This window comes from Cupressus sempervirens, chromosome 10 (genome assembly GCF_028749045.1).
Source record: "Cupressus sempervirens isolate cs-2001-9-10 chromosome 10, ASM2874904v1, whole genome shotgun sequence".
NCBI lineage: Eukaryota > Viridiplantae > Streptophyta > Pinopsida > Cupressales > Cupressaceae > Cupressus > Cupressus sempervirens.
The window spans coordinates 216,442,538-216,464,457 of NC_143127.1; the positions used below are offsets into that span (position 1 = coordinate 216,442,538).

Genomic DNA, 21,920 nt, shown 5'->3' on the forward strand with positions numbered 1-21,920 from the left:
ATCTAATGTCATTATAAGTGTATAAATTTCTTATGACATTGTTAGGATGAAAGTTTACTTATGGTAGATTCTGTAAGTGTATGATTATATAGGAGTTCCACTAGAATGAAAGTTTACTTATGGTAGATTCTGTAGGTGTATGATTATATAGGAGTTCCACTAGAATCTTGACAATCATTTTGATGACTTAGGATATGCCATACACCATCTTTGACTGAGAACAAGACAAATTGGGGAACCTAGATTGGGTGGTCAGATATGTCAAATCATGACAAGATGCAACAGAATCATCTAAAATAGTTTAGGATTCCACCCTAAAAGTGGTAAATAACAAGATGTAAGAGAATCATCTAAATGTAGTTAATAGGGAAGCTATTATAGTTCTTTGTGATAGTGAAGTGTCGTTTGTTTGCCAAATAACTCAACCTTTAATGTGAGGATGAAGCACATAAATATCTTGTACAATTTTGTTCAAAAAATGGTTTAGTATGTGAGGGTGTGTTGAAAATATTGACATTTTACAATACTTTGTAGATGCAATGATGAAGTTGGCGAGCACAAAAGATTTAGGTGGGGTACTTATTCTATGAACATCATGACCTGTATTAGTTAGATTTTAGTGTTGGAGCTCTCCTCTTTTTTGGAAGTTAATCCTATCATTTATCTTAATGTTCGAATTCATTATTAGTTTGGCCTCATGTAACATACCAATTTTCCCAAAGTAAAAAATAGATCATATTGCCCTAGGGTTAGGTCTCAAGTATTTGCCCTATACTATATATAGAAAATTTGTGCCCTAGAATTTATAACCATTAAATGATCACATAGAGATAAGGCTACAACTAAAGATAATGTATTCCAACCCATGTATGATCATTTGAAAAGAACTGACAATCATATTCTCGACTATTTATAATCATTTGAAAGAAACTGACAATTTTAATCTAAGCAATTTATATTTATTTGAAATGAAACTAGAAATGAAATCTATGCTGATAAATTAAGGAGGAGATAGATAAGAATTCAGATTTGATACATGTAACAGAAATAACTGTCATTGTGTTGATCAAGCCTTGTCTTTCGAAGAAGAGGAGAAGCATTGACTTAGGCTTTACCTCCCAACCTCAGACCTTATAAATCCCCACACAATCTTTTAACAAGAAAGGCCCTCCCTACCTCGGGTTAGGCTTGGGGCACTATAGTCCAGTCATTCGAGCATACTGGTGTTTAGAATGTATGCTCAGTAATAGGCAAGCATGCCTGATTAGCTGGCACCACCGACATCTTGTGATCAAAATAGGAAAGCATGCCTCTAATCAACCTTGGCCAAGGATTTAGATGGGTTTTTAATACCCGATCACCACCACTCGACTTGACAATAGAGTACTATTTGGACAATCACGAGCTGACTTGGATCTCTTTTAATATCTTATTATAAAAAGTTAAATGTTCTTACATGGAAGTTCTAATTTTGTTGTTACTTTTGCCTTGCAGGAATCCTCTCCTCTCCACCCTCTTTCATTGGCTTCACTAGCCCAGGGTGAGTCCTTGGAGACTATTACTCCATACTGAGATTTTATTACATGGAGATCTTGGAATGATTTCCTATAGCTGATACACAACAATTACTAGCATGTACAATCGCATATTCTGTTTGATAATCTAACTTTTGTTATAGAACTCTCTTAAAGAGATACTCAGGTTTCAGAGAAGAAAGAAAAAGAAAACAAAATAATTCATGAGGTCTCTGCATATCGAGCCTCAGAGATGGATGACTATAAAGATTTACAGAGATGTTTTCATTTCAGCCTCAACAAAATTTCATAGTACAATCATGGCAAAAGAGGCTGGGAATTGTAAAAGAAACATAACCTGATTGAGAGGATAATGCCAAAGAGAATGTCGGTTTTGTCTGTGTCATGCAGCTCTGAATGGCCTGATCTTTGGTATTGCTGCGAGAGGAAGAATGTAACAAGGTAGAAGTGAGGAAGAAAGAAAAAGATAGATCGCTGGTTGGTATATTGTGTTTGGTCTGTTACAAGATGCACAATATAATATCACCTCTGACATTGCAACCCATGGGCCTTAAGCTCTCCGCTCGGTTCAAGATGATAGTTTTCATAAACGATCCATAGTTTCATAAGGGTCTCCAAATTTGAAAGGAGGGTGCTAAGTGGAGATCACTGCCTCTTATTAAAAGAAATTATATGTTTTAAATTTATCATAAGTTCCTACTCTTAAGATATTATATATGTGCATATTTGTAATTTCAATTTTTAAATATATGATTTCATCATGCTATTTGTTATATCTAAAATTGCACTTATAAACATACACACATCTATATACATGTGTAGCTTAGAGAAATATGATTTATTTCTAACATCATATTCTCTTTGTATATGCACATGTATATATATATACATATATTAATAATCACGATTTATAAATATCATCTAGTATCATGGTGGCATCATACATTATATATATATATATATTCTTATGATAAGATTGTCGGTGTCTCAAAACAACACAGATGTATTAGTTTTGAACAAGAATTTTAGATATTTACTATTTTTATATGTTTGACCAAGTAACTCATGATTGTCCAACAGTGTACTCTATTGTGAAGTCACTAAATCCCTATCAAGGTAGTTAGAGGTCATACCTAGCGATTGAACAATGGACTAGGATAGTGCCCCATTCCTTGAATTTCGTGTAGTAATGCTTTCTTTGCTTCTTTTGCTCCCGCAACCACTGCAGCAACATTTCTACAATAATAACAAGTTCCTCCATTTAAATCAAATATTAGAATATATTACTGATAAATGTAACAATCGCTAACTGCCATTATAAATAAACAAGCAAACATGGTAATAGTTAACTATTTCTAATATTATAACAAACCATTTTCACATGAAATAAAAGGTTAACTATAATTTCCCTTTTCACATGATCATGACAATCATAGTTTTAACTAATCATCTCAACGACTATAAACTTATTTTAATTAGGTCCAAATTTTCGGATGTAACACCTCATTTGGGAAATGGGTTGTGTGAATTTGAGGTGGTACACTTGACCACATGTTAGTTACTCTCTAAAGTGTGGAAAGAGAAGTACAAAAACCTCTTGAATAGTTTCTAGTGTTTGGAGTAAGGTTTCTAGTTTTTAGGAGCATCTATTTTTTTTATTTTGATGTGTAAGAGCATTGTATTACATTGTAAGATGGGAGTTATGGAAAATTCTATAATTTATTAGAGTTTGATTCATTTATGTGAGTTGACTGCTTCTACACCTATATGTTGTAAAAAAAAAACTAGGATCCCATGTCGATCTCCAATTCATCACTCCACCACTTAGTTCCGCTACATTGATAAAATAATCTATCATCCAAACTCCATCAATATTTTGAGCGATCTTATAAATCTTGGAACATAGAACTTTGAATGTTTGTCGGCCCACCTCCATTGTGGTGGTTTCTAGACAAACCCGCTATTCATCTTCACAGTGCTGAATTTCAGAAAATCCAATGTTCAAAACATCACAACTAATATTTTGCATACTATCGCATGGAAAAACCATTGATCTTTACAAGTAGAGTTATTCGTTCTACTTAAAGAATAGTGTTAAGATTTTTGTCCCATACTCGAGGCACCCTAAGTTTTGTGATGTTGAGAAATGGTCCCTTGTAGCTTATAAATAGGATTTTATCGAATAAGGATCCCACAGGTTTGGCCAAGTGGGAAATAGAAAAAATATTTAAGTTCAATTCTTGGCTCAAGTTTGCTAGGCGACAATTTAGGTCAACGTGGAACAATTTATCTAATAATTGAATTTATTCGTAAATTTTACTTAACATTTAATAAAAAATGCTGTTTGTTAAGAATGTAACCTGGATAATTCTACAGGTCTTTTAGTACTAATTGTACCTTCTTTCATGTATAATATATCCATCGAATGGCAAGTATTACATATTATGTCTCTCCTATAGGTGCCGGCGATTTCCTCATAGGTGTTCTTGTTTGGTATTTAACTAAACTAATACTTAGTTTTATTAATTCTAATTAGAATCCTTGAAGTTGCCGATTTAGGAATAATCATGTTTTAATTGCAAAACTAAGGGTCATGTCCCTTGAGGGACATACCCTCTAGAAGGATATATGTATGGGTTGAGAATGTAGTTTGGAAGACACACAATACACAACAGTCTGATCTTCCAAGCATTCTCCTTCCCACGAATACATAGTAGAGATCTTATACAATCACACAAGTTCGAGCATAGAGGATTGGACCTGCAGTAAACATAAAAGATATCTGCCTCAAGAAATCTGAATATACATATTCATTCTCAGCAACTCTATGTCTGATTCAAACCACACGAATTTGCAAAACTTTACATGGTATCAGAGCCAAATTATCAAATCTAGGGCTTTGCAAATTTCAGTAATCAGACCTCGTATATATTCAAGTAGTTTTTCTCTCATTTTCAATGGCATATACAATCAGACCTAAGTATAGATTCGATGGGAAGGAACACTTTGAAACCTGGAAATTCAGAATCTTGATGATTCTTGAAGAGATCAACGTTAAACAATTTGTTGATGGAGCATCCAAACAGCCACCATTTGAACCTCACAAATCCATATGGACCAATGGAAATAGAAAAGCCATTCAAATCATATTGGATGGAGTTAAACATGATATCGTACCTATGCTTACGAAACACCAAACTACCTACGATATGATGAATGCATTACGGAATGCATATGAAATAAACAATGCAACTACGGTTCTTGCATTGAAAAGACAACTAAATCATATCCAAATAAAGAAAGGAGATTTGATAAACTCTTATTTCCTATGAGTTGCTGGCATTAGAGATGAATTATCAAGCATAGGAACCATCATTAATGACACTAAACTAATGCTCATGGCCATAGATGGATTGCCACAATAATGGGAAACATTCGCACAAGGAATAAGTGCTAGAGATCAGCTTCCAGAGTTTAACAGACTCAAGAATGATTGTCTTCAGGAAGAGTAAAGAAAACTAAAGAAAGGAGGAAAACCAAAAGTAGATGAAGAACTTGACGTTTTTAATGCCAACTCTTATAAAGGCAAGAAAAAACACTTCAAGAAGAAAAGGGGAAATCAGAAGAATGGAAAGCCCAAGAAAGATCTATCTAAAATAAAGTGTTTCAAATGTGAAAAATTTGGACACTATAGATCTAATTGTCCGGGAAATTCCAAACAACAGGCAAATTGTACAAATGTCATTAGAGAAGAAGAGACTTATGATCCTGAGAACCGTGTTTTGTATTCCTCTCTATCAAATGAAATCTCAAATAAGGCATGGGTAATTGATAGAATCTTCCAGACATATAACGGGATACAAAGAAACTCTAGATTCCTTATCAGAGAAAGTTAAAGGTGAAGTTACTATTGGTGATAACTCTGCACACTCAGTTGAAGGAATTGGTCACTTTGAAACTAAAAGCAAGAAATACTCTTCTTCTTAAAGATGTACTCTATGTATCGGGGATTAAAAGAAACCTAATCTCAATTACAGCATTAGAAGATGATGGACACAATGGTGCATTCGTGGATGACAAAGTATTAACTTGGTCTAAGAACTCTTCCATCAAGAAAGCTAAATTAATCGGTCAAAGAAAGGGATATTTGTATGAATTGAATATAGAACCTTGTCGATCCATTCAAGCCCTAGTTCATGAAGTTGAAGATTCAAACAAAATATGGCACAAAAGATTAGGGCATATAAACTTTAAAACCTTAACAACTATGGAAAAGATGGTTATCGGATTACCAAAATTAAATAAAGATCACCCTAGTATTTGCAAAGGGTGTGCTTTGGGTAAAAGTACTAGAAGTCCCTTTCATGATAGTACTAGGAAAACAAATAATGTACTGGAATTAATTCATTCAGATTTATGTGGACCTATGTCCGTTCCCTCTCTTGGAGGATTTTGGTATTATATCTTGTTCATAGATGACTTCTCTAGGAAAGCATGGATTTATTTTTTAAAATGCAAGGAATCAGAAGAAATCCTACAAAGATTTAAAGAATTCAAAGCATTAACTGAAAATTTTTCAGGACATAAAATTAAAACCCTTAGAATAGATAATGGAGGAGAATATACCTCTAACTTGATTAAAAGGTTTTGTAAAGAATCAGGGATCAAGAGGGAGTACACTATTCCTTATAACCCAGAACAAAATGGGGTAGCTGAAAGAAAGAACAAGACAATTATAGAAGCTGCTAGGGCTATGATTTTAGACCAAAATCTAGAATACTATCTTTGGGCAGAAGCCTCTTGTACTGCTGTATACATTCAAAACAGAAGCCCTCACTCCTATCTTAAAGATAAAACCCCTGAAGAAGTATTTATTAAAGTAAAACCAAATATAAGTCATCTCAAAATTTTTGGATGTCTTGTATACATTCATGTTCCAAAAGAAAAGAGAACCAAATTAGAACCATCTGGGAGGAAAGGTATCTTTGTAGGGTATAGTGAAACTTCTAAAGCATATAGAATTCTCATACCTGGATAGAAAAGTATTGAACTTAGCAGGGATGTAATCTTTGAGGAAGATCTTGCATTCAAAAGAGCCATAAGTTCCAATGAACCTTCTCTTTTATCAAGTTTTGAAAGAGTTAGTAAATTTGAATCCCAGAGGGAGAACTTAGAAGAGGTCGAAGATGAAAATATAAGCCTTGAGGAAAGTTCAAAGAAAAGACCACTTTGGGCCATATAAACAGTTGAAGCAGCTCAAGACTTTGTTGCACCTTCACGATCAGTCAGAGAAAGTAAAAGACCTAAAAGATTCTCTAGTCATACAACAAATATGATTGATTTATCCAAAACAAAGCCAACCAATCCTTTTGATGCTATTAAACATCTAGCCTGGAAGGAAGCTATGACAGAAGAATACCAATCAATTATGAAAAATGATGTTTGGGAAATAGTTCCAAGACCAAAAGGAAAATCTGTTGTTTCTTCCAAATGGATATTCAAAATAAATCATGTTGCTAATGGGAGTATTGAGAAATATAAAGCTAGATTTGTAGCCAGAGGTTTTTCTCAGAAAGAAGGGATTGATTTTGAAGAAACCTGTGCTCCTGTTGCCAGATATACTTCCGTACGAGCAGTCTTAGCAATTGTCGCATCTAAGGGATGGAAGGTACATCAGATGGATGTAAAGACAACATTTCTAAATGGGAAGATTTCAGAACTCTATCTGGAGCAACCAGAAGGATTTGAAACCCATGGTTGTAACACTTTTGTTTGCAGGCTCAAGAAAGCTCTCTATGGGCTTAAACAAGCTCCCAGGGCCTAGTATGAAAGGATTGATAAATATCTCACCGGTTTAGGATTCTCCAAGAATGAAGCCGATCCAAATTTATATTATAAAAGAGATAAAGATGATATGGTAATATTGATATTGTATGTTGATATATTAATCACAGGTGATGATCATCTTATAGATCAATGTAAGAAGGATCTAACTAGAGAATTCGAGATGAAAGACTTGGGGCTTCTTCATTACTTCCTAGGATTGGAAGTACGACAGAATTCTGATAGTATCATATTGAATCAAGGAAAGTACACTTCAGATATCTTGAAGAAATTTGGGATGTGGAATTGCAAGTTTATGTCTTCTCCAATGGAAACCAATTTGCATAAACTTAAAGAAGCAGCTACAGAATCACCTCCAATAGATTCTACTCTCTATAGACAGATGATTGGGTCCCTTATGTACCTAGTAAATACAAGACCTGATATTTGTTATGTTGTTCATGCCTTAAGTCAATTTATGTGTGAACCTAAGGAGATTCACCTAATTGTTGTTAAACACATTATGAGATACTTACAAGGCACTCTTAATTATGGACTCAAATATGAGAAAGTTGCTTTAGATTTGCATGGGTTCACTGATTCAGATTGGGGTGGAAGTGTTAAAGACAGAAAAACACTTCTGGATGTTGTTTCAATTTAAGATCAGCTATGATTTCATGGATATGTAGAAAGCAGTCTTCAGTAGCTCAGAGCTCCATAGAAGCAGAATACATTGCAGCAGCCATGGCCTCTCGAGAAGCAGTATGGCAGAGGAAGTTACTTGTGGGATTATTTGGGCAAGCCACGAATCCTATGATTAGTCATTGTGATAATCAAAGTTCTCCAATTTTCCATGACAATCCAAGCATATTGAAATTCCTTAACATTATGTGAGAGATATAGTAGATAGGAATTTTGAAAAATTGGAATACATTTGTACTGCAGACCACATAGTAGACATACTCACCAAACCTCTATCTAGAGTAAAGATAGAACATTTCAGGAGGAGACTTGGTATGGTTGAATTGTAATCCATTTGTACTCTTTTGATTAGTAATAAAATAATTTTATTCTTTGTTAGGCTATTGATTGTTATGGGCTCCACCATGTGTAATCATTATTTAAAGAGATTATGATCTTTGAAATAATGAATACTTGTGTAAAAGGCATTATCAGAGATGATGATCTCTTAGAGAATGTACTAAATAGTAGATTTTACTGTAAGATGCAGATGAGTTTTAGGTCGTCTTGTGACATTGACATTGCTATGTTCATGGGTCACAAATTGGATAAAGGAAGAATCTTAAAATTCTCCGGGTTTATCCTGTATTCTGGGAGATCTTAAACTCAAGATCATGTTGTGATATAGAAATACCAGTTTCTATGAGTCACAACATGTGTCTTATCACTAGTAGCAGTGATTTGTCATATCACAGGTTTAGTAATATGACTTTGTATCATGTGTTCTATGATACCACATATTAAAAAGAGACAGACAAATATAGAGTATTAATTCTTGCCTAAAACATCTGTATTGATGTTGCTAGGTATGATATCTCTCTGTAGGATTATTAGGTTAAGAGGGAGTGTTAAGAATGCAACCTAGATAATTCTACAAGTTTGTTAGTACTGATCGTACCTTCTTTCATGTATAATATATCCATCGAATGGCAAGTATTACATATTATGTCTTTCCTATAGGTGCCGGCGATTTCCTAATAGGTGTGCTTGTTTGGTATTTAACTAAACTAATACTTAGTTTTGTTAATTCTAATTAGAATCTTTGAAATTGCCGATTTAGGAATAATCATGTTTTAATGCCAAAACTAAGGCCCATGTCCCTTCAGGGACCATACCCTCTAGAAGGATATATATACAAGTTGAGAATGTAGTTTGGAAGACACACAATATACAGCAGTCTGATCTTCCAAGAATTCTCCTTCCCACGAATACATAGCAGAGATCTTATGCAATCACACAAGTTTGAGCATAGAGGACTGGACCTGCAGAAACATAAAAGATATCTGCCTCAAGAAATCCGAATATACATATTGTTGAAAAGATCATTCTCAGCAACTCTAAGTCTGATTCAAACCTCATGAATTTGTAGAACTTTACACTTTGCCCCAATGTTTAATGGAGGACTGGATATCACATTATCTTTTGTTATTTATCTCCAAATTGCTTTATTCAGCCAAAATTCTGTAACTTTCACATTTTTGGTGCTTTGAATTACTAAAGTAGGGGCACCTTTTAACTGCACAAGCTTTTTGAACATTTTGTTATCAGGGTGCTTCAAATTAACAAATAATGGGTGTCTTCTAGGTGTATCTGTAGGAACAAAGATTGAGAAATGATGCCATGTAGGAGTTGATGATGATTTCAACCCACAAGTCAAGAATCCTCTGCAATCACACGAGCTTTCAGCAAGAGAAGAACAAATAATATAAACTGCACACCTTTGAGAATTCTGTATTGATTGCACATAATGAAATTGTAATTGCTAATAGGATGTTTTAAATTTTAAAATGCATACAATGCAATTCTTCTAGAGAAAGTATGTCTATAAAATTAGAGAAATGGATAAAGAAGCTAACATATGCAAACTAGTGAAAAGACAAACTTGAACTGAACTAGAGTAAACAAAACTAAATTAGGCTCAACTAAGTGAACTTAAGCTAGGCATGCATGTGCAAAGATGTGTTCAGTTATGCATGAGAATATTGTTAAGGAGGTGTATAATTATGAAGTGCAACATATGCAAATGTGCTAATGCAAAAACTTATGTATGTGCAACATAAATGCATACTTGGACACCCTCCTTAAGTAAAACTAGGCTTTGATAAGGTACACATATACAAAGCAATGCAATCTCTTGCAAATGGTGTAAAGTGGAAAAACACATTGGGAAAAATCCCATTGTAAACGAGAAAAATAAATACAAGAGTACACATGAACAAGCATGGACTCCAGATGTCCATCCAAGTATTGAATCAGTCACATATGTACAATCAAGTTTCGACCCATAGTAGAGTAAAGAAGATACAATGTATGCCCTCTGTCATGAAGAAACTCAAATGCTAAAGATGCATGTTGAAGGATAAATTGTTTATGAAGATCATAGAGCGTCAGAAGTACATCCATTGGCACGGGTAGGGAGGAAGTTGTCTATCATGGGTGGATTTCAGCTTCTAAACTAGCCAACTATGCTTACTTAAAAATTTGATATCATTCCATCCAGACTTTAAAACAACCAGCATCTCTAGACTGATAGTTACCTTGTTGCGATTCCCTCTTCGACTTCTTGTTGCCAACTCCAATCTGGGTTTACCCTCTCTATGCCTGCAATTTGCAAGGAAATAGGACCTCCTAGTGTTGAATGTAATTTCATTTCTATAGAAGTGGTTTGAGAGCTAATCCTTTGCAAACTTTGTTAAATATAAATGAGATTAACAATAACCTTATTATTATTTTCCAACATTACTTCATAAATGGAGACCCAATGGTATTTTGCATAAACTGTAGGATCAATATCTTTGTTTCAAATTCAATAATAATGTTGTGATCTAGCTGAATAAGTGTATCACCACCTTGCAGAGACTAGGCCATTTTTTAGAAAAATAATGGGAGGTAAAACTTGAACATAAACCTTAATTTGCCCAAATTTAGGCTCCATCACATTATAGAGGATAGCCCAATCCACTTTATCATAAGCTTTGAAAATATCTAGCTTAAGAGCTATACTCGGGTTTCTACTCTTCTTTATTGAGTGAAAAACTTCATGGTTAGTTATCACAACATCCAGAATTTGGCGGCTTGACACAAAACCCTTATGGGGAGAACCAATGAACTTTCCCAAAAAGGGTTTAATTCTGTTCACAAGGATCTTAGAGAAAAGTTTATAAACAATATTGTAGACTAATAGGTCTAACATCAATAAGGGCCTTCGGGTTCGACACCTTGGGCACCAGATATGTATTTTATAAAGTCTTCTCAACAACTTACCTCTTCTGAAGAAATCTTTGGTAGCCCAAGTTAAATCTTTCTTAGTAACCTTTGATAAAATGCTGGAAGAAAGCTAAAGGAAACCCATCAGGACTCAGGGCCTTATAGGCTATCATAGAGAACACTGCCAATTTCACTTCTTCCTTTGTGAGTAGTCCAGTAATGTGCTCATTATCTTCCTCTTGCAACACACTAGGAAGGGATTGAATAAGAGTCCCTTTTTCCAAGTTCATTCTTATATTTTGACGGGCACAGGCCTCAGAGAAGAAAGTAGTAGGGCATTTCCTTATATGCTTTTGCTCCATAAGGATGTTGTTATTCCTATCCACTAGAGACATAATCATATTTCTCTTCTTATGCTTAAACACAAATCTATGAAAGAAACTAGTATTCCTATCCCCCTTCTGAGGGCAGTGGATTCTTGATCTTTGCTTCTATTACACTTCTTCCTTGGTTGTGATATCTTTCCATTGAGCCCTACAAGCTTCCTCTTCCACTAGGATATCAATATAGTTATCTCGCTCAACCACATAGCCTTCTGGAGCCTTTCTAAGTTTTCCTCAGTTTCTCCCTTTTTCTTAAAATTATGTCCAAAGTACTATTCGCTCTAGTTGATAGCATTCCTCCTGACATTATCCAGTTTAGCAGTAAGCCTAAATATAACAGTACCATCAATAGAGATATCCCACCACTCCTCAACACATTGACTAAAGTAAGGGTGTGACTGCCACATGATCTCATTACCAAAGGGCTTTGGTCCACTAAAGAGACCATCATATGAGTTAAAGTGAATTGGGGAATGGTAAGAAACAATCCTAGGAAAAGATGTTAGAGAAGAAGTTGTCAACAGTTGCTAGTTAGCCAAGACAAGAGGTTTATCTAGTTTAACTTGTATAAGATCCTGACCTTTCCTATTGTTTGACCATGTGAAGAGAGTCCCCTATAAGTCAACATCCATTAGGTCATTACTATCTATAAATTCCACGAAGTATGTTGTGAAGTCAGCCACACCACCAAACTTCTCCGAAGGAAAGAGAGTTGTGTTTAAGTCACCCATGCACATAAACTTGTTTTCCCTATTATTAGACATATAAGTAGAAATTTCCTCTGAAGTCTCAAGTCTTCCAACCCGAGTGTTGGGGGAATAAATATTCATAATACACGAGGAGGTTTTGTTATTATAATGTTCAGGAGCAATGAAGCTTTTGTTCTTCAGCAAAGTTCTTCTCGAGATTACACCAGGATTCCAGTGAATGGCTACACTCCCTGAAGCACCATCCACCCCACTATAACTAGAACTAGCACCAGGCGAAATCTTCTCAACCAGCTTTGAAAACGCCAAGGACATCTTAACCTCCTAGATAAGGAGAAGATCAATCTTCATAGAAAAATAACTTGTTTAAGGGAAAATTATTACTGAGGGCCATTCAACCCTGTCATGTTCCAAGAAAGAAACTTCATTTCTTACCTTTTGAGGTGCTACCCAAAGTCAATTGTGTGCCACTAGTAGTCTCCCTTGCAATCTGGTTTGTCCTTGTACTTCTATTAGAGGTTCTTCCTATCTTAACCTCATTTTCAACATCATCCTTCTTACCTCTAGTTTTTCTTTTCTGAACTTGCCATTCCTGAACTTCATTGCCTTGTGGGGAGGAGGGATCCAACTGAAACACCAAATTGTTTTCAGCAACTAGGTTAGTCATGTCCATGAGTTGTGGTGCAAGTGGAGCAGAAATCACAAGAGAACCTTTTAGGGTAGTGGGGAAAAGACTCTCCCCCGAACATTGTTGATTAACCACCTTTGTGGGTACAGGTTCCTTAGTGAAGCACATAACTCTAACTTCACCATTAATAACCAGCTCACCATCCTGTTCCTGGATCTCCCCTTCTTCCCGAGAGATGTCCTCCTTTGAGGTCTTAGTTTCCAAAGCTTTGTTATAGGTGTTTAGAAGATCATCAATTCCTTGTAGAAAAGGAATTTTATCAATTTTATTATCTTCAATATTTTCCTTGAGTCCATCTTCCACACAAGCAGGAATATCCTAATTGCCGGGGATCTAATTTCATTTTGTCAGGGATTCATGGGGAGGCAACATTGAAGACTTCCCTTGGGCAACAAACTCTCTAACAATCCTTGGAGAGCTCACCTTCACTTTCTCCTTTGGCAGAGAGGCCTCACAATCCACAATCATGACTAAACTTTGAAAAAATTTGACAAAATATATCATCATTTTCATAGATAATATCCTATTGTTTATTTCCACATTTTGTGTTAAGGGTAACAAAGTTAGGCAAAGCTTTGATGATAGCCACATTAACACAAAAACAAACATACACCAATCTTGACTTTTATAAAGTAACAATGTCAGTCGAAACATAATGACGAAAGGAGTTCCCTATCCATCTAAAGATTTTCTCATCCCAAAAATCTAAAGGCAAGCCAAGTAATCTTGCCCAAACAAGGGCCAACCTGAAAGCTCTGAGGAAGGGTCAAAAGTTGGGTGCTACTTAGCCATCGCCAAGTAGTGCCTACCGTAGTACTAGGTCCTAGAAAGAATCATAGATAGATCCACTGCTGCTATAAATTTGAAGAGGAACACACCAATAGGCATTATTGACACAATGCCATTGCCCTTTAGCTTCCATTTTTGAGAAACCCACTTATGGACCATATTAATCGAAGGACCATATTAATCGAAGGCCCGTAGGTGAAAAAACGACCCACGAAGCAGAGTTGCAAGGACGAAATATTGTCAACCACACAATTAGGGATAAAAATCTCTGTACTCTCAGCACTTTGACAAATGTTGGGGTCCTCAAGGGGAGGTGAACAAGAAGCGTTACCCACAAGAGCACCCTTCGAGACACAATGATTTTCAACAGACACCACCTTAGCATGCTCCTTAATAGGAGTATGACCCTTGGAGGACACACCCAAAAAGGCCAAGTAATCAATCAAAGAATCCACAGAGGAATCAGACTGCATTGAGTCAACTCCACAAATTGAAACGTTAAGGGCCCGAAAGCTTAGGGATCCACTTTCCTTGAGCCCCCAGGTTGGAAGTAAGCACCAACAATAGGTCTGGAGAGACAGGGGGACTCGAATCAAAGGCCAAGAAGCCCTCATAGGCCATTAGTGCATAGGAAATTCAAATAGCAGAAGAGCGGGAAATTGCAAGTTTCAAAGCTCTATAAGAAAGATTTGTAAAAATACATGGGTATATATTCTTAATGATATATTATTATTATATATTTTATTAATCATTATTATATTAATATGATACCAATAATATCTTATATCATTGTCCTTATAGACTACGATATTTTATTATTTTTATTTGAGATTTATTTCTCAATTTCTTTCTAGGTAGGAGACATTAGAACCACTCATGATGCATGAGAGTTGGGACTACTTGATGGAATTACACACTCAAAGAGAACAAAATGAGAGAGCTCATGATGAATGATCAACTCTACCAAGTACTATAATCTCTGATGAGCATTGAATCGAAGGTGAACTCAACAGTCTTGCTCACCCCTCTACAAGTAATTTGGGAGATGGAAAGGAGGTTGGAAGATGGTAAGAGGAAACAAATAACATCATAGAATATGCCATCATCAACCTCAAGAGAACCACTTCCACTAATACCCATGTGAGTGCTATCACTTATCAAAATCAATGGAAAAGTATGATTCTTAAAGGAAGAGAAACATACCCTTGGATGATGCCATATGATGAGAAGTTCTTGAATCAAAAAGTCGCCTATTGAATTGAGCGAGTGTAATGTCTCCATTTTTAGTAGGTTCTTGTAGTTGGCTTGGTCAGTTGACCATCGTGACCCTTGTGAGCTGACAATGGTATTTGAGGGTCTTAGTTGTGGGGTTATAGGCTTTCTAGTAGCCTATAGTGTGTTTTGGCTCTATTTGAGGGACTTACTATTCATAGTAAGTCAAAATATTGGTTTCGATGAGCTCAGTTGAGTTAGAGAAGTTGAGTGATGCTCTTAGTTTTTATTTTGTCCTTCTAGTTTGGGCTCCAAGAATCTTGGAGTGAGTGTCTATTTATAGTAAGTCACCCTGTGAAGTTCATTCATCATCTTTGTTCATCAGGATCACTCTGATGTTGTTAGATTTCAATTCTGATGCTTTGTTGTTTTCACAAGACAGGTGAATTATTATTATTATTCATCTAAATATGTTGAGGTTGCTATTTTTGTTAGTGTTGTATGTTGGTCACCTGAGTATCATAGCTCGTTGGAATTGGGATAAATTTTTTAAAATCGTGGCCTTGCGTGTCAGAATATTATGTTATGGTGGAAAAGGTCATTTTTGGAGCCAAAAGCAATTGATAAATTATATTATAATGAGACTTTTATATTTTAATGTTGTGTGGAGGATGCTTTTTAAGTAAAGTTCATTTGGGAAACTTATGCTATTTAGAGATTATAAATATGAGGCCATTTGATGGGGAAAGGCATCCGATTATTTTGTTTACCTCTTTGCTTTGTTGTCTTGGTGACAATTATGAATTATGTACCCTTGCTGAAGTATAAGGCTTTCCGAGTTTCTGAAGATTGTTTGAAGTCACTGCCGATGTATAGTGGTTTCATTGGTTAAATCTCCTTACTGTGATTATCTATGACTGGGAGATTGGAGTAGTAACTCCGAGTTTGGTGTATGCAAATTATGCTGAGGTGCGACTTGTGCAATTAAGAATTCAGTGATCACATTGGATGCCACATGGAGTCTAGAGGCTGTGAGGTTTAGTGAGAAGTTTGGATGCCAATATTTTTATGCCTTCGGATTTGCAGATCGAAATTACCATCATTTTGATGGCTTGCGATATCATTCGCTGCTCTTGCGTTTTTCTTTCTTGGCCTGTAGTTGGTCTATATACCCTGTGATCGCCATTGCATATTCATTGTTTGGGGTCGGCTTTCAATCAAACATGGGCAGAAGCTGTAATCCTGATGACCTGTGTTGGCATTTGTGTTGATTTGATTATTCTCAGGGCCGACATATGGGAGGATCAGCTGGAATAGCCACATTGTGTGTGACAAATAAAAATCAGGTTCCTTTGCTATTGGGAATTGAATATTGTTTTGTGCAAACATTATCATATTCTGTTATTTTCTATTGGCAAATAAAATTCTGGAAATTTTGTGATCTCCTCCTGATTGGTCCTATGTGGAAAGAGCCACACTTATGTTGGGGGGTTCATTTGTTTAATTATGCTTTCGACTCACGTGATTTGTACTGCCTTCCTATCCTCCTTTCGTTGTGTATTAAATCAGACCCGGTACTTCTCTTAATGCCCCCTGCTCGCTTTTTGATGGCTAAGGAGTTTTCTGCCTTTTTATATTAATCATTCTGTTGTCCTTTTCTGATGCCGGTCATCGTGCACTTTTCCTCTATTAAATAGGATGACTGGACCCTATGGTCCATCCAAGACCATTTGTAGTGATATTGTTGCTTAGTAATACATTTATAGATTATTATTCTTCAAGGTATATTGTGTTATAATTATAATATTAGTTAATATATTTATCAATTACCATTCTATAAGATACACACACACACACACACACACACACATATTATATACATACATACATACATACAGAGAGAGAGAGAGAGAGAGAGAGAGAGAGAGAGAGAGAGAGAGAGAGAGAGAGAGGTATATTTAGTGAGACTTAAGGTCTTAAATGCGGCTTCTGACAAATGTCGAATTTCACAAGCCCGGAATAGAAATTTTCAGAGGGATTTGACAAAATTGCCACTATAAAGGATTGGTGCCAAAACTAGCTTTTTGATGATATCTCATTTGCACTATACTGAGATTGTATGCTCAGGTTATGGCCAAAACAGCAAAGAAGACAAAATGCTGATATCATCAGAACTTTCTGTGAATATTCCGTTCATTGGAAGATGCTTATATGCCAGAATATTTTTCCATTTGCCAGAATATCTTTTGAAAAGGGTCTCAGGATATTCTTATGGAATATTTTTCTGACTTGACACTGACTCAATGCTGATGTCAGCAATCTTGTGCCTATGTGCTGGTATGGATCTGCAGCGCTGTACTTGCTTTGCCGAATATTTTTTAGAAATATTTTTCTAACCAAAGCTTTCTTTTTTGGGTGTGTTTTATTTTTTGCCCAGTGCAGCCTGCATATGTGCTGACTACAACAGCTGTGCATCCATATGGACTCAATTGTAGTTCGTGCACTACAATTCATTTTGCCTCAAGATTGACGACACCCGATTTTTACAAATTGATAGGCGATTTTATTGGTTATTGGATGCCCTGAGCATGATGGTGAGCTTTGTTTTGCTCCACAATACTTGGATTTTTGCTGACCCCTAACACTTCCTCAATTTGGGTGCCCTCAACCAAATCTACTCAAATTTCAACTGCTTGGATTGTGACAAGAAAAGTTAATTTGTTGGATTTGGGATGCTGCGAACATGATGGCAACCTCCGTTTGAGTCCAATATGCACAAAAATCAAGGATGCCGATAGGAACTTGTCAGATCGGGCTTTGAAGACTGATATCATGTAGGAGCAAAGATTGAGCTCAAATACCGTTTTTCGGATTGATGATGATTTCGGTGCACATGCCAAGAATCCTATTCAAGCACACCCCACCTGTCACAAAGAGAAGATCAAGCAAAATAATTTGCACAATTTGAGAATTTTGTATTGATTGCACACAATAAAATGAGATGACTCACAATAAATACAATGCGATGCTTTTATAGAAAGCATGCCTCTAAAAATAGAGAAGAAGGCCAGAATAGCTAAGACGTGTAAATTATTGCATGATATGCAAACTAGGGTGAAAAATCAAACTTGAGCCCAACTCGACTAACAAAACTAAATTAGGGTCATCTAAGTAAACTTAAGCTAGGCATGCATGTGCAAACCTGTGCTCAATTATGCACGAGAATATTCTTGAGCATGTGCACATTATGAAATGAAACATATGCAAATGTGCATGATGCAACGAACCTATCTTTGTGCAACATGTGATGCATGCGCTAATTGTACGTGTCCTAAAATTTCTGTGGTTTTGTGGGGTATTTGAATTACCTAAAATTACAGGTGCCTTCTAACTACACATAAATAAAGCACACAAGTATGAAATACAAACATTTTTGCTTATTTTATCATAAAATTAGGAATTAAGTTCAACTAGCCACATCACACTCATAATAATAATTTACCTCAATATTAAAGCCTGTAGCCTCCTCTATGTTGACCCCACCAAGAGCTTCGATTAATGCTCTGTTTGGTGAGAGCACAGGAAAAATTTAGTGGTCCACAAAAGCATATAAACTAAAACACATGATATGAATGTGAGGATACTTGAAGGTGTTAGAAACGTAAGCATGTGCTTTTTTTAATAACATGGGGCCAGGAATGATTGCCTTTTATAAAAAAAACTAAACAGTTAAAGACTTACAGTAGAGGACAACCATAAAAAAGCCCCTAGCAGCTGTACAAATCATGACAACTTTAACAAAATAAATGGAAAAATTGAAAGAGTACCACAGAAGAAATTGAGCAACATCATTTGATGCACATACTTATCAGCCTCATCATCCATGATTGAATGGAGAAGTAGGAGAAGCCTCATGGAAGAATAGCCATATGACTGTATTCTTCTCAGCTTGCTAACTGTTATGGTACTGTTTGTACAAGTCGCCAGCATTAACAAGACAATGTTGTCTGTGAAGGGGTAGTCCAAGGTATTTTATGTTTTCTGTGAGATATGATGGAAAAATATTTAGAACGCAAATAAAATGCAAAACTTGCAATAAAATAAAGTTAAAAAAAAAGGGAAGATCTCGGCGTGTGAGAGATTTGAACTCCAAATTCATCTGGGAATATCCATGGATGTAAGTACCTGGCTGAATTTGAGGCACAAAGTCTGCAAACTTAACCCTGATATGTGTTCCCTTTTTATGTGCACTGTGTGGGTGATGGCATGTGCATGGTTGTGTGTACTCAGACATGTACATGTGGGCATAAAAAATGTGATAGACTCCAACTACTTGTACAGTTGATTCACATTTAGTTTTGTTTTTAATTAAGAAAATGTAGGATTTCTTTGCATTTGCAATGGGGAATCTTTTAAATTAATAATAGAATTCAAACTATGATAACTTTAGTAACAACTTTTCTTTATAGACAGATTTATATGTAATTTTCATTGCGGTGTGGTATTTTAGTTTCACTATGCCTATGATCATAACATCATTTATGCTGACAGATTAGTAGGCTTGAAGAATTAAGAACGCGAACTCTTCATGGGATTATTTCAATGCAGAATGCCTTTAGAACCCATACAATGCGTAGCCAGTTTAAGAAGCTTCGAAGTTCTACCATTTTCTTGCAAGCATGTATGTGGTATTTTGGGCCATTATTCCTTTCTAAGTTTCTGTGTTTTACAATTCTTCATATGCTATGTTCTTTGATTAACAATTTTGATTTCACTTAATCAACTTCTTTTATCTACAGTGGTTAGGTCGAGAATGGCGAAAAAAGAATACCTAGCTGTGAAAGAGAGACATTGCGCAGCTGTTACAATTCAGAAGGAATTGAGATGTAGAATTGCTAGAAAAAGTTATGTAAGAAGTTTAGAAATGGTGATCCTAGTCCAGGCAGGTAAAGATGATGATGATGTTGTGTACATTTTGTATGCATATAGGTCTAATAGTCTGTACAACAATATTGTACTGGGGATAACGAGTGTGGGTGGGTTTCTGCAGTTACTCGTGGATGGCTTGCTAGAAGACGTACTGACATATTTCGGCAGCAGTTGCAGACTGAGAATATAGCTGGACATATTATTGCAGAGAAATACGTCAGGGATCTAAATCCAGAGAAAAGAAATGATATTCATCCTGAACATAAGCAGGTACAAAGTGCTGAATTTTAGGTAGCAAAAAATTATTATGTTCTAGGTTGAATGGTTTAAGGTAGAATTTTCATCTTTATGTACATTGAAGTATAATTGAACAGAGCTAACTATCTTTTATCATTCTCTTTTTTGCCATATGCTTTTCTGACTGTTGGTTTTCTTGTGGCAGCCATCTGAAGACGTGTTACAACAAGCAAGTACATTAAAGTTTCAACCTTCATTTTCTGCAGACTTTCAAAACCGTTTGTTAGCTGCAGATGCAGCACTTAGAGAAAAGGAAGATGAAAACGCTGTGCTACGCCAGAGATTACAACAATATGAAGCTAGATGGATAGAATATGAAGCTAAGATGTCATCCATGGAAGAAATGTGGCAAAAACAAATGTCATCATTACAAACGAGCCTTGCTGCTGCAACCAAGAAAAATCTGGCAGCTGATGAACTACTGATTCAGCAAATGAGGTTTGATGAATCTACTCTTCGAGCAAGTGACCAGCGAGCATCTGTTACCAGGCATAATCTGCCCCATGACAATGGTGAGTTTGATTTGGAAGATGCTGCCTCAATGAGAGCAAACACCCCTAAGTCTACTATTAATTCCGGAAAAGTTTCTCGGCATTCTGATGGTGGACAAAATAAGGAATATGATGCAGGGAGGGCTGCAGTTACCCACCTAATGAAAGAGTTCGAACAAAGAAAACATGTTTTTAATGATGACACTAACTTTTTGCTGGAGGTTAAGTCAGGTCAGACAGAAGCAGACATTAATCCCGGTGAAGAACTTCAGAAACTGAAGAGTAGATTTAAAATATGGAAAAAAGCTTTCAAAGTTAGGTTGCGTGAGACTAAGACAGCACTGCAAAAACTAGGAAACATGGAACCATCTGAAAAGACAAGGAGGAAATGGTGGGGGAAAAAAATCACTTAGAAATATTTTTACATTTTTTTTTATAATCAGTATAATTTTCTGAATGAGCCTGATTTTTCACCGAGAAGGAAAAGCCAGTGTTAAGAACTGAACTGGTGGCAGTTCTTAGTATTTGTTATAAATTATCAAAAGGCGACAGGAAGTTAAGTTAGAAATGTGCGGGGCTTTAAATTATAGTTGAGATGTAGGCTCAGGGTCTGTTGTATATGTAAATTTCTGTATATGTGGTTATTCATGGAAGTGCAGATGTATATTATCGCAGTTGATTATTTGATGCATGAAAAAGAGTGCCACTTACATTCAATTTGGTGCCCAGGCAGTGATTGTCTTTTGTATCCTGATATATGAACAATATAAGAAAGCAACTTGCATGCTTGCTAGTAGATTTCTTATGGAATCTTGTTGAGGCTCCTTCATGTTCACGAAAGTGTTGTGAACAGAGACAATTGTTACATAATTTCTTTTTTCATGATATAAATATCATATCTTTATCCAGATATGGTTTGAAGTTGAAAAAAATATTATTTTTGTATATAAATGTGACGTCCCTCGTCCAGCTACATTGGAAAACTCAAGTCAAAGTTCTTAAAGTTTGATTTACAAGTTGAATAAATTGGTACTAGATGATTATTTACTTGGGTTTGTATGTACTTTTCTAAGAATTGTTTAAAAGTCTTATAATTCTATCTCAAGACACTTCTTGTT

General features: G+C 35.8%; 1 protein-coding gene across 1 annotated transcript in view; it reads left to right on the top strand.

The window, feature by feature from the left end:
* The window catches only part of LOC149533398 (myosin-3-like), a 166,088-nt gene extending 144,378 nt beyond the window's left edge, over positions 1 to 21,710 (top strand). Inside the window, exons 20-23 of the mRNA XM_089806981.1 lie at positions 19,637 to 19,766; positions 19,885 to 20,031; positions 20,136 to 20,284; positions 20,457 to 21,710. Coding sequence (XP_089663107.1) covers positions 19,637 to 19,766; positions 19,885 to 20,031; positions 20,136 to 20,284; positions 20,457 to 21,215 — 1,185 coding nt within the window. The 3' untranslated portion in view covers positions 21,216 to 21,710. The remainder of the gene's footprint in view (positions 1 to 19,636; positions 19,767 to 19,884; positions 20,032 to 20,135; positions 20,285 to 20,456) is intronic.
* The last annotated feature ends 210 nt before the right edge of the window (positions 21,711 to 21,920 follow it).